This window comes from Solanum lycopersicum, chromosome 2, assembly GCF_036512215.1.
Source record: "Solanum lycopersicum chromosome 2, SLM_r2.1".
NCBI lineage: Eukaryota > Viridiplantae > Streptophyta > Magnoliopsida > Solanales > Solanaceae > Solanum > Solanum lycopersicum.
In genome coordinates this window covers 71,290,211-71,303,488 of record NC_090801.1, presented here as the reverse complement: position 1 = coordinate 71,303,488, position 13,278 = coordinate 71,290,211, and the positions used below count along the sequence as shown (strand labels likewise).

The window sequence follows — 13,278 nt, the reverse complement described above, 5'->3', positions numbered from 1 at the left end:
GATTTGTAGTTTTAAATTAAGATCAATTAAAGAATAATAAATACTAGTGTTGAGGAGGAGAGATGATTTGATGTGTTAAAGTGATAAGAGGATACCTATACTATGAGTGATTTTTGATTAGATATAGGGATGGATGTGTTAAAACTCAAAATGGTATGGGTGAGTACGTGAGAGTGGTTTAACTTTAAGGAGATTGATATAGTTATAGTATTTGTTTAAGGAAAGGGAAAAAAGTGATTGACAAAGGAAAATTGGTTCAGCTTCTGACAGAGAAGAAACAAACAAGCATTAAAAGAAGAAGGCAAAGTCACCTCTAAAATGCCTATAGATGGGAGGTATGGATGGACATGGTGGTGGAGAGAGAGTAACACCTATGTTGTTATATCATCAACTACTCTAGACATTCTATGAGAATCTAGAATTGTCATTCATTTTATTATTTATTCTGTAGAAAAAGGACAAACAGACAGTCACTTACTTGAGTTTGTTACAATTAGTAGCAGTGAGTGGAATCACAATAAAACCCACAACTATATTCCCTACCTATACTCTCCTCCCACTTTAACAAGACGTCTCAATCAATGCAACGTTGGTTTTTTTAATTAAAATTATAATATATGCTAGTTGAAAATTTACTATCGTGACAAAAATTAAGTAAATAACTAGAAACAAAATGAATTTGGCAGCCGAGAGACAATTTTGATGTTACACTCGCATTCCCTTTTATAATTTGGTGCCACAAAACTATACTCTGCCCATTCTCCCTGCATCCAATAAAACCACCACTCCTCACCCTGCATGTTGCAGGAATCATCCCACTCATAACTCGAGGAGAAATGTACATCCGGGGATCAAAAATCAACTAAAGCAAAGGGATGGACCCAGCCAGCCTTTTAAATTTTTCCCCTTGATATACTAGAATTTCACATATATTTAAAATTATTGCTCTGTCTGATTGCAGTTTGGTCGACAAAGATTTAGAGGAGGGAGTTTTCTGGGTAGCGCTGATGTTTAAGTAAACAACATTTACAATAAGATTCTTACTCTCACAATACTGCAAGAGCATCAAATATTGCCATCATTCGCCAACTTCAGCTCAGCGCTTACGGCTCCAAACAATAAATGCAAATAAGAATTTGAATAACTCAAAAACTTTCATTGGATCTTCTGATAAAAGAACCACCGCATTTGTATGTATACCTAGGGCTACTTTTGTAAGTCAATTGTACATCTAAGACTTGTTCAATAGGAGGATTACTTTGGTCAACAATATACTTTTTCTAATTCATTCTCAAGTCAGTCACCTGCATTTGGTTAACTTGACTCTTAAACGAGTAATTGCAATTGGCTGGAAGTAATGCTGATTTTTATCTGACTCCCCTGGAAAAAAGACATCCCTTCAGGGCGACTTCATAAAAAAATACGTCATTGCAACTTCCTTCACGATTCAGCATATCACTATTTTATTTGATCTAATCTTTTTTCCCACATTTAGATTCGAGATACCACAATGTTAAATGCAGCTAATGTGTCATCCATCACCAACATTGGTAGAAATTGAAAATAACATAATGAATGATAGTTTGGTTGTCTTGAGTTCCCATCATATAAAAGAGCAAGCCTAGGAAGAGGTCTGGTACCTCCAGAATAATGTTAGCTTTTCTAAATGGATGAAGGTAAATAAATACATTCTCAGTCCCGTTCATTAGAAGGATGAGATTAAAAGAAAATCACCAAACACCCATGTCAACAACACTAATCAGAACTAACCAAAATAAATAATTGTTATTGGTGGTGAATGAAACTAAAATGGCCTGGCAGCTTCTTCCATCAACTTTTTTGATCTCATCAATCTCTCTACCTCCTTCAGAGTCTAAAATCACAATAAAATACAACACCTATAAGGTCAATTATCAAATGAAATAATATATATCCATCCTCCCACTTATGAAGAATTTTCTTTTACCTCCAAAACCATATCTTCTGTGGTCACTGCGTCCAGTGTATCATAGCCTAGCCGAGAAGCAGTATCTGCAAAGAATAAATAAGCTGTTAAAATACAGCAAAAGATGTGTTAGTGCTAATGAGTATGAAGCAAATAGAAATTACTCTGTAGTGCAATAGTTGTATCAGCTGTAGCATATCCATTACGGCTATCTTCATAAATAGCAGTTAATTGAGTCAACACCTGTGGCCATGGTAAGCTAAAAATCAGCATGATAGACCAACAGCTGAAGAAATCCACAAACAAGAGGTATTATTAAGCTAGAAAAGGATGATTAACATCAAATATCTGTGTTTTGTCTTGCTTTTTAGGTGGAAGTCATCAGAAATATACCTCGGAATATGATCCATTTATTGCTTCAGCAGCAGGAAGTTGAAATTTCTCCTCCACAATCTGCTTGGCTACCATATCCAAGGGGACATCGATCCATATTGATATGCCGTGTCTCATAAGCGCCCTGTAAAAGTAGTCAAGTTGTGATCAAGAACAAGTGATCGTCTTCCAGGGGAGAGTATAATTAAGAAAACTCATACAGATTTGCTGCACACTGAACTGCACCATTCCCAGCACAAACAACAAGGCGACCCATGGATGACAACTGCTTCAGTACCTCCGTCTGCATTTTCAAAATAGGTTTCGGTCATAAATCTCAACATCAACATAGAGAAGCGGTACATTAGGAAGACGGGCACCTCCGAATCACGAAATCCCTTCAAGTCTGTCTTCATAAACGACCGGACAGCATCCTTTCCTCCCAAAGCTTGTTCAACAACACTATCGCTGCAATAGATTAAGGTAATAAGATGATGAGTTTAGTTTAGGGTTTTTGGAGAAAACGTGAACAAGTGATGTACCTGTCAAAATAATAATAGCGCAGTGCGTCTGCAAGAAGTTGAGCGGAGTTAGATTTGATGGAGCTGTTTATTCCTTTCAATTCAAAGCAACACGAGATAATTAGTGAGTGAGTTTTGGGAAAGCAAAATGACAAGATTGAAACAAGGGAGAAAAGTTATGCCCACCAACAAGGAATAAACAAGTTCCTTTCAAGTCTGGGGATATCTCTGCTGCTTTCCTCTGAATCACATCGAGTCAGTCAAATGGACTAGTTAAAAAAAGAAGATTGACGTAAACAGAAGCATCCTCAATCTTACCTTGAGGGTTAACGAAATGGTGAAATCTGAAAATGAGAAATCATACTCAGGTTAATTAGGAACCATTATCAAGCATTTGGCGTGCGAGACACAGACAGACAGACAAGACCGACGACTCACCATGGTTATGCTTGGAAACTGCTCTGGGCGGCTTCAGATGATGGCAAAAAGTAGGGACGACGAATGGCTGAGCCAATTGGACCACCTTCATTTTCCTTATCACCAAGCTAAGGATATCAAATTTTATTATTTTTACGCACTTTTTATTCTCTTTCTGTACATACACTTTTTGTACTAAAAAAATATGGTAATTCTTATCAAATAAATAAATTTAAACGGCCTTCGGCTTAAATTGCAACTTTTGATTGCTGCATGGACAGTAATAGAATGTACTAGATTATAAACACAAGGTAACTGGGAATCATTCTTAATTTGACGTTTCTCTACAAGGGGGGTAGGGGTGGATTTGAACACCGCGAGATCAAAATTGTGGCAGGAAGCTCCCGTTACATTTGTGTAAGTAAGATACATGGAGAACCATTCAAAACCGAACAAATAAAACCTTACATTAATTAATAACATATGTACAAATCCCACTCCTGCAATAATGCTTGTGGAAACAAACTCTACACACCCACGAACCCAAAACAAAAATATATATATATCAGCTCCTACCTGCATCCACCAAAAATGGCATGTCAAAGATAAAGGGGGAGGAAATGAATTATACTATCACAAGAAAATCAACGCATTCCTCTTTTAGCTACTCTACAAATACTTCAATTACTCAACACCAGTTATCCACCCACCCAAACAAACAAACAACCAATCTGACATACTTTACCAGTGAAGATTTAACCAGGTGGAGGGTACAAGACTAGACAAGATTCAAACACAACTTGTAACCCTTCTTTCTCCTTCTCAAAACACTCAGGCAGATCAATCACAGATATGAGGTTCACTTTAGAATTTCTCACTAGCTACTTGTCTGGAAACAGTATAGTTGCCAGGTTACTATGAATCAACTTTACCTCTGATTTGCCCAGAATTTGAAGTGTTTGAAAGAGAGAGAGGTGTCAATGGAGGAGAGCACATCACATCACCCTTGCCCTTTCTTTGAGGAGATTCTAGAAGCTGGGCTACATGTAGTGCCATTGCTCTCTGATTATTGGAAGGTATAGAAAAACTTCGAGGAATGGTTAGCGGAGGAAGTGGTAGTGGAGAACCCGTATTTGATGCCAGCACAGGGCTCTGATTAGTTGGTGATGTTTCTTGATTTCGGTTGACTAAAGGCGCAGAGTGCCCAAATGCAGTAGAACTTGATGGCTTGGAGGCCAATATGCCAGGGGGACGAGGGAGCTCATGAAGCTCACTTATTTTTGGTGAAGAAACAAGGGGAGGTGAAGCACTGTAGGATACATCTAGAGTCGATGGTGGCTGACTTATTGGTATACCAGAAGCCAATCCAGGTTCTAAAAGAGGCCGTTCGGCCAAGCCAATAGGTCCACTGGCAGATAACAGTGGCTTGCTGGATGAAGGCTTACTTGCTAATGGACCTGAGAAAGCAAGTCTTCTCATCTTTCTGGCATCAATTCCATTTTGTATATCATTTTGTGGGAGAGAAGTTCCCTCAGCAAGAGGCGGGGGTAGTGGGGTGGAGAAAGTATGATCTTTAATCTCTTGAGCAGTGGATTGGCCTTTTGCAAGAGTGTCTGTTGACAAGTTGTCATCTGAAAATTTAGAGTATTTATCCATATTAAGCGGGGAAGAATGCCACGGATTGTTGCTGCCTCCACTCGTATTCATGGTACTTGAGTGTTGAAGGGAAACACTTGTCCTTGAAGTCAAACTTTTAGCATCGGCTGGAGTCGGTAAGGCGTATGTGTGAAATTTCCGGGCAGATGTCTGTGCTTGTTTGATCCTATCAGAAATATCTGATTTCTCTGCAAATATTGGAGCAGAATGACTGACTACACGTGGTTGTCTAGTAAAAACCTGCTCCTGGTTTCTGCCCAAATCCAACTGCAAGAAAATGTCTTTCAAAATAAATAAGCAACATCTCACAAGTTGACAATAAGAAGCATACAAAAGACCCAACAAATCTGAGCATCCAACTGAAAATCTCAAGGCAACGTGTGGAGTAGCTCAAACCCTTAATAAACCCCTTTGAAAGTCCCTTATACAAGCCATATGGGGAAAATATATAGCTAACATAATGTTCACCAAATACTAGATACAGCCACAGGAGTAGAACTTTACCTCCACTTCCTCCATCCCAGAGGTTAGGGTACTTGGAGCATCAGCGGGATCAAACTGCCAAAATATGGTATATTAGACCAAAATCCAAAATTTGGCAAACTAAGCAAGTCATCATCTAAGATCAGATTTTGATAATGCATATAATATCACTATAGATCATAACTGTCATTCTCTTCCCAGGTGTGTCTCTTTAAATATAGAGACACGGGCGGACAAATTAGATGTGCATTGAATGAGTACAAAAAATTGATCTAGGGATGTAATGACACTGAAGGACAATTGCAGTAATAAGAAGACTTATACTTAAAGCTGATTTTAGTAGTTGTGAGATCGGAATCAGTTTGTGTAGAAATGTGTTGACTGGGATTAGGAAACCAAAAGATTATTTTTGTGCTGCTTGAAAACTAGCACCTCATCACTTTACCAAATATACCAAAAATAATTGGATGTAGCAAGTGAACTAGAAATATAGTAGGGATCAGCCAGTTTTATTGTGGTTATTACAAGCTAACGGCAGGGAAACAGCATTTAACAATACGCCAAGAATAATTGGATGTAGCGCATGAACTAGAAACATATTAGTGATCAGCCAGTTCGATTGTGGTTCTTAAGCTAACGGCAGGGAAACAGCATTTGAGAATTGACATGCTACCAAAAGATTTAACAATCAAGCCAGTAGGCAGCTCACAATCTTCCGCAAAGGGAAAGATGCATGACAGCAATATGATTACCTACCTCCATTGAATCCCTCATTGGGAAAGAGTCATTTGGTTCCTGCTTATTTTTTCTATAATCAAAACTCAATTCACCATCATCATTGGCCTCATAGCTCTTGCCTCCATCCTCGCTATCATCCAATTCAACAGGTTGATAGTCAATGTGTTGGTTTTCAGCAACCATCCTTATTTGTGGTTCAACAGATTCAAGAGATTTAAGTCCTTTGCGGAAGAAATTAAGCTGTTCCAGAAAAAGAGAAATTACGCAGACAAGTAAGTACCCGATTCAAGAAAAAGATTGATAACCATTAATGAATAAATAAACTTATGAAATGCACAAGGACACCTGTGCTCCATGGTGACGAGCTGCCTGGGTCAAAAGGCTCCGACATTGCCCTTGCTTCAGAGATTGTACACGGAAAATGCAAAGTCTTGCCATTTCCTCATAGTCCTCCCGGGCTGCCTGTAACTGCTGAGAAGTAAAGTTCTCACCTTTTCCACCTTTTCCTCTATTTGCCATATACTCGTACACCTCCCTGCAGATCATGCCTGATGTTAGCAAGACTTGATTGAAATTTTATTTTTAAAAAAGGATTTTTGTATCATGTCAAAAAGACACATGGCGAGGGATACCTTTTTTCATCACACTGCAGTTTCATCTCCTGCATCAAGGAAGAGGATACATCCGACTGAGTAATGAGGAAACAATGCAAAAATCCTTACATATATGTGTTCTATAATTAGCCTTCAAAGGTACATCAGTATGGCAGTTGATTCAAATTAATAGATTTGTTTGGGATCAATAAAATTGTTTCTGCTCATCTGAGTTAATTCAATTAATCAGTCATAGGACACCAGAACCTGGCAAATTTACACTATGTCAATCAGTCAATGGCAATAGGCCACTGCAGCTAATATGTGGACTGGGGAGGGATGAAATCTTGGCCAAAGAAGACCACTAAATGACTGGAAGATCTATTTAGATGTTCACAGAAGTTTTACTGAGGATAATGATGTGATAATATGGCAGGAAGACAGCATAGGTGACTTCTCAGTCAAGTCTACTTATACAGCCCTACGGCCCTTAACAGGACAAGGGGACAGGAGAAAGAATGGCCATGGGAGATGATATGGAAACCTAAGGTACCTTACAAAGTGAAATGTTTCACTTGGTTTTTGGCAAAACAAGCTGTTCTAACACATGAGAACCTGAACAAGAGAGGCCATCAGTTAGCTTCTAGGCGTTACTTGTGTGGAGATCAAGCTGAGACAATCAGCTATATTTTCTTACATTGTAAATGGACAGAACAACAATGAAGAACGTTCACTAGCCTGAAGGGGATCAGGTGGGTGAAACCAGGATGCAATAGAAGAGTACTTAGTAGCTGGATCAGATATGGGAAAGTTACAAAGAAGGAGGGGAGATGGAAGATTGTCCCAGCATGCATTTGGTGGTCAATCTGGAAGGAGAGAAACAATAGGAGATTTAAAGATGTGCAGAACAGTCTACAGGATGTCAAAAAGAAGTGTTTAGCTCTATTTTACTTCTGGTGTAAACATGGTTTATTAGCTCAAACTGAAGACATCTTTGAAATTCTAGATTGTTTATAGGTAACACAAATAGACTTAAGCTTTTGATAGAATGTAATACTTTTGAAGGGGAACTACACTTTTGGTTGTATTATACCTGTGGATAAATAGAGTATGTTACCAGTTCCAAAATAAAAAGTAATGCCTAGCTATAAAAGTCGATGTTTAATAGGATTAGCAAAAACGACTTTGATTAAAGCAACCAAATTAATGAGAAAAAGAAATATATAAGTTAATTGAAACCCAACCAACCAAGCACTCTACATATATGGGACTGTTGGTGTAAAAACATCATCGATAATTTCAAACTCTACCAGATAGCTAAGAGGCCACAGTAGTGATGCATCTATTAGAAACTCCAACCCCACCCAATTAAGACTTTATTACAGCCCTTATTGTGGGAGACACAGAAGAATATCAAGTAACAACTTAACATAAGCTAAAGTTGTACCTGGGTCAAAAGCATTAGGAGTTCATCAAATTTCTCACAACTTGGGACAATAACAACAATGAAAAGGAAAGAAACATCATCAACCAATATAACTTTCAAAAGTTACAACCAGTTAAAGAGAAACAACTATAGAGAGGACCAAAGAATTAGCATGGCTTATAATTAAATAGTTTCTGAATTATAATTAAAAGTGTGATCATTGAAAATATAGTCCATAAATAGCAGGACTGGAACAGTTAATAACTACTCCCTCCGTTTCAATTTGTATGTCTAATTTTGACTTGACACAACGTTTAAGTAAATAAAATTTAGAATCTTGTGGTCTTAAATCAAAGATGTGTAAATGTACCAAATGTCCTTTTAACTTTGTGGTCTTAAAGATGTCATGTGGAAAGTTGAAATTAAAGAGTTGTCAAAAAAGGAAAGAGACTTTCTTTTTGAAATGGGCTAAAAATGAAAAATAAGACAAACAAATTGAAACAAAAGAATGAGGAAACTTGAACTTATCAAAAGGATCTAGAGATAATCAACAGAATCACAAAAGAACAAACCTCCACTTTCCGAAGTTCACTAAGAAGAGACTCAGATGGGTTTGTGATAGTTAGGATGATATGGGAACGCTGCAATACAGAAGGCAAAGGTCATAACCACATTCACTTAAATTTGGTAGATAAATTATTAACGAAAAAAAGAACAGGCACTGACATAGCAGTCTACGAATTTCTGAAGTTCTAATTGTACTCCTCCAAGCATCGACATTGCCTTGCCTGCATATAGATAGTATTTTACAAAGAAAAAAATCACAAAACAGAATGTGGAATGATAGGCAAGTCCATTTTTAAACAGTAGATTACATATTTTTTAGCAGCAAAACGCACGTATCAAAAAAAAGTCACAGAAAAAAAAAGAAAACTAAGGAAACAGGAAGAAAACAAAAAATGGATAGAAAAAAGATGTTATACATGTGTACTCGTCAAAAAATAGATCTTATGTGCGTGCAATCAAATTTTCAAGAAGAGAACAATAAGTACATATATCATAAATTAACTACATCTATTACCATTTGGTACTATTATATTCTTTTTCATTTCTAAATTAGTTACACTGTTGGTGAGCTTCGGAGAACACAAAGATCAGAGGGAAATTAGCGTTTCTTACAGTTCCTAATATAATTTGAACTGATGAGGAGATTGTGATCAGGTTGACAAGCTGAGACACAGTGGCGTAGCCAAAAAATAATTTTTTTTGGTAATATATATGATTTGGATTCTAGTGTAATGGTAAGGGTGATTCAAATATTGTCTTAGAACACCAATTCAAGTCCAAGGTATGACATTCTAGTCTTTTTTTTAATCTCATATGACTTTCTAGCTCTGCCGCTGCTGAGACCCCAAATAAAAAGCTCTGAACCAGTAAAAGATAGAGCTTCTGCAAGGCAAATGTATAACAGCGTGAAAAGTATGACATTCCCTCCGGAAATACCAAGGGCAAACCAATAGTTCTTTTCAAACTGAAAAGTTCTAAGGGTTAACTAAAACTGGTGTCTTGACTTTTTTTCCAAGTTCTAAGGAATTAATTAGAACTGGAAACATCTAAGTATACATTACGCAAAGATGTTAATGATCAAATAAGCTTTGCATGGAACTGGATGTCAATGATCAAATAAGCTTTGCACGGAACTGCTTGTTAAGCTGATAACTTTATATGAACAGAATAAATGATCTCCGACAGAAGCTAATAATGAAAATCACTATAGAAAGGAGACCTAAACATTGGTTAACTTACGATTTTCTCCATCACCATTCAATGCAATTTTCTCCAGTAAGCAGGTTCCCATTTCCATCAAGGATTCTGAAAATTCTGAAAAAGGAAATGAGCAAAGTGATGATCCGTTTGATGAGCTGAATATGGGGATTTTTTTTGTGAAGTAAATCCTGGAATTTCATTTCTGGATTCTGTTACAGAATGTAAATAAAGCAATCTTTCGCTTGTTGTTATGAAACAAACAACTGATAAATCTCTTTTGAGAAATAGGAAGTAAGTATTAAAGTTAGAGTGAAGATGAATAACATTGGTAATACCATAGGCACTATTAGCCGCAGCTGCTGCTGCAGATAGCAAGCTGTCATAACAATCTCTCATGTCTTTCATATCCTGCAAAGGAAATGAATAGAGGAGTGATGAATCAGATTTGTAACAGGGGGGAAATGGATACGGGTCGGGTAAAATAGCAGAGGAATCGGAAACCCTAATAGTGAAGGAAGGGTACCTGTGATGCCTGAGAAAGTCCGTCCAAATGCAACAATATCTGATGATCCTTCTTATCCTTGTGTAGTGCAAATTTCTTGAGCTTTCCGAAAGACGACTTCATCATTAATTTACTGCCTCTCTCTTTTCAGATTTACTATTGATCTGTCTCTACCTCACACCTAATCTCACACACTGTGTGTTAATAAATGATTTAGACAGAAGTGCAGTATGCCGGAGACCGGAGAAAGTAATAACTCTTAAGAATTGAAATAAGTTGCAGAGAGGGGTGGGAAGGAGGAGCTTATTAGTTTTACCAAGAAAATTCTAATGTCATGCGCCCAAGTCAGAATGGCAACTGCCTCTCTACTTTGACCCATTTTCTTAATCCACAATAACACTAGCTTAATTACTTTACCCATCTATTTTCCCCTATTCAACAATAATAATATTATTGAAAAAAATTGCAAACATTTAAACAATATTAATGGATGAACGAAAATATTTGTACGGACATTTTAAAAAATTTATCCATTTTGAAATTCAAATTTTAAAATAGACATTTTAATAAAATATCGATCTAAAAGTAAAATTTAAATTTAAAAAAATAGTTCAAATATGAATAATTAAATTAAGTGCAAAATAATGTGAGGCTTGAGTGATCTACTACCTCTCAGCTCAACTCATCTACCTAGGTATTTCTATTTTGTGATTATGTTTTTTCAATTGGTAGATACTTTCGCTTGCCAAAAGTTTCACATTCAAACTGTTGAATATAGTAACAACAAAGTAATAGATGAGATCACTATTTCTCTTTTTTTTTTAAAAAAAAGACGTGCGAATGAAATTGTACTTTTTTAATCAGAAATTTTGAATTTGAATCTTAAATAGAAGTGTAAATTAGGTATATAGCATATTCTCAAGTTATATCATAAGATTTTGATTTTCATTTTATAACATTTAATATATCAACTTATAGCATTTATTTAAATTAAAATATTGTTAATATTTATTCTGTAAAATTAGGATGAAAAATAAAATAAAAAAATGATTAATTAAAATTGGATAATTTCCGTGAATGTAGTTAATGTTTTTTAACTGCTAACAAAATGTGCACCTTTTAAGGGATTTTAAAATATATTAATTATAGATATGCACCTTAATTATCTCAATCCATTTTTAATGATAATTAGTTTTGATTTTTTATCCTTAAAAAATTATATTCTGTTATCTTCTTTCCATAAACGTGTATCATTTTTTTTCCAGAAATTTAAGTATATTCATATATTCGAATTCTGTCATATTTTATCTTTTTTTTTTTTGGAAAACAATTAAAATTGAAGGTTGAAAAAGTTTAGATTTGATTTGATGGAGAAATTTATGTCAGTTTTAATTAAACATGGTGGCAAATGAAATTCATCAGGTTAGTTTTTTCTAATATTTTATTAATGTGTCGTATTTTTTTCCCATGTTATATTGCATATGTTCAATTGATTTTTTTTTTTGTGATACATTTATTCAGTGTTTCCACTAATAAATATTTCCTAATATTAAATGTATTTTCATGTGTAATTAAAACGAAGAATGATGTTAAATGTGATTACTGGTTAAAATTAAAAAGTTTGCAGTTTTTTTATCAATTTGCAAATTTTTTGTTTTGAAACAGTAGAACAATATCTGACATTTTGTATTAATAATGTATACATTTTGTATTTTAATGTATATAAATAGTGTATGAACAATATATACGAAAGTCAATTTTTATAGTAGTACGTAGATGTTATTGATTTGTAATATATATATGAATTCTGTATAAATTTTGAATTAACTGTATATTATTATTTTTTATTAAATTGGATAAATTGAGTATGAAAGTGTATTTTAGTTTGTATGTAGTAGTTAATTGTGAAGTATGCAGTATGTATAAAAATTGTTTTAATTTGGTATTAATTTAAAATTTTATTATTGCATATATATGTGACTTGTATATAAATTGTGTATGATTTGTGTATTGATTTTGTATAAAATGGTATTAAGTGTGTAATAAATAATGTATTAATTGTGTATTAAATTAAAATAGTGTATAAACAGTGTAGTAATTGTGTATTAAATTGTGTATGAAGTGTGTATTATTTTTGTACGAAGTGTATGAAGTGTGTGTTAAACAGTGACTTGTATATAAATTGTGTATGAAGTGTGTATTAATTATGTATGAATAAATTTATAATTTTATTATGGGATGCACTGAATGTAATTTTAATTCAGAGGTGGATTCACAAGCATAATGAAGAGGCTGATAAGACTACATCTAATCTGACAAAAAAATATGATATTTATCTATAGAAAAGTATTACGTTGTCGTGCAATATGAGGGTATGTGTTTCACTGTATTGTATTTTTAATTCATACTAATCTGCAATATGTATAATTTTTTTTCCGCAGGTGATACCTTCAACTGTTGATCTGCATGCTGTAGCTAAGAAATCAAAGAAATACATAGTAAATTTGAACACAGGGATATGTAGTTGCGAAAGATTTCAACATTATGAGATACCGTGTAGCCATGTACATGAAGCAGATTTCTGTTTTGCTTTTTATAGCCTCAAGAATTTCAAAGATGCTTCTGTCATTCCTGTCGAGCCTATCCCGTGCGAGAGTACATGGGATATACCAAGTTATATTTCAGATCCTAAATTGATGTCGCCTGGTCCAAAAAGAGCAGCAGGAAGACCCAAACTTGAACGGTGGAAGGGGTTCGTAGATGTGAAATTCGAGAGGACAAAAAGCACATGCAGTAGATGCCATCAGGTTGGACACAATAGGAAGACTTGTTCAAATTATCCTGTACAAAAACAATGA

At 35.1% G+C, this 13,278-nt stretch overlaps 3 protein-coding genes across 4 annotated transcripts; 1 reads left to right on the top strand and 2 right to left on the bottom strand.

Annotated features, from left to right (window-relative positions):
- Positions 1–1,547: 1,547 nt before the first annotated feature.
- LOC101260492 (probable inactive shikimate kinase like 1, chloroplastic) lies at positions 1,548–3,470 on the bottom strand. The gene is made up of 10 exons (XM_004231704.5): positions 3,277–3,470; positions 3,157–3,182; positions 3,025–3,079; positions 2,860–2,932; positions 2,698–2,785; positions 2,539–2,621; positions 2,339–2,462; positions 2,110–2,188; positions 1,967–2,031; positions 1,548–1,873 (listed from the first exon to the last, which is right to left on the bottom strand). The coding sequence occupies exons 1-10, from the start codon at positions 3,365–3,367 to the stop codon at positions 1,805–1,807; spliced, it is 753 nt and encodes a 250-aa protein (XP_004231752.1). The 5' UTR covers positions 3,368–3,470; the 3' UTR covers positions 1,548–1,804.
- Positions 3,471–3,643: 173 nt separating this feature from the next.
- LOC101260779 (uncharacterized protein At2g33490) lies at positions 3,644–10,860 on the bottom strand. 2 transcript variants are annotated; one of them, XM_004231705.5, is made up of 11 exons: positions 10,442–10,860; positions 10,254–10,326; positions 9,958–10,032; positions 8,878–8,939; positions 8,724–8,792; positions 6,765–6,793; positions 6,478–6,667; positions 6,151–6,372; positions 5,416–5,469; positions 4,188–5,178; positions 3,644–3,831 (listed from the first exon to the last, which is right to left on the bottom strand). In XM_004231705.5, the coding sequence occupies exons 1-11, from the start codon at positions 10,544–10,546 to the stop codon at positions 3,821–3,823; spliced, it is 1,881 nt and encodes a 626-aa protein (XP_004231753.1). In that variant the 5' UTR covers positions 10,547–10,860; the 3' UTR covers positions 3,644–3,820. The 2 variants fall into 2 exon arrangements, with proteins under 2 accessions (XP_004231753.1, XP_010315904.1); XM_010317602.4 differs by having other exon boundaries at positions 3,819–5,178.
- Positions 10,861–11,818: 958 nt separating this feature from the next.
- LOC138342207 (uncharacterized) lies at positions 11,819–13,278 on the top strand. The gene is made up of 2 exons (XM_069294432.1): positions 11,819–11,842; positions 12,862–13,278. The coding sequence occupies exons 1-2, from the start codon at positions 11,819–11,821 to the stop codon at positions 13,276–13,278; spliced, it is 441 nt and encodes a 146-aa protein (XP_069150533.1).

Bases quoted from the DNA above. Each gene is read 5' to 3' on its own strand.
- LOC101260779 (XM_010317602.4), bottom strand. From the start codon at position 10,546: ATGATGAAGTCGTCTTTCGGAAAGCTCAAGAAATTTGCACTACACAAG. The intron at 6,794-8,723 runs GTTTGTTCTTTT...TCCTTGATGCAG, and splicing joins GTGAACTTCGGAAAGTGGAG to GAGATGAAACTGCAGTGTGA. The intron at 5,179-5,415 runs GTAAAGTTCTAC...ATTTTCTTGCAG, and splicing joins CTGGGATGGAGGAAGTGGAG to TTGGATTTGGGCAGAAACCA.
- LOC138342207 (XM_069294432.1), top strand. From the start codon at position 11,819: ATGGTGGCAAATGAAATTCATCAG. The intron at 11,843-12,861 runs GTTAGTTTTTTC...TTTTTTCCGCAG, and splicing joins TGGCAAATGAAATTCATCAG to GTGATACCTTCAACTGTTGA.
- LOC101260492 (XM_004231704.5), bottom strand. From the start codon at position 3,367: ATGAAGGTGGTCCAATTGGCTCAGCCATTCGTCGTCCCTACTTTTTGC. The intron at 2,622-2,697 runs GTGCCCGTCTTC...TTGAAAATGCAG, and splicing joins AGGGATTTCGTGATTCGGAG to ACGGAGGTACTGAAGCAGTT. The intron at 2,463-2,538 runs GTATGAGTTTTC...CTACTTTTACAG, and splicing joins GTTCAGTGTGCAGCAAATCT to GGCGCTTATGAGACACGGCA.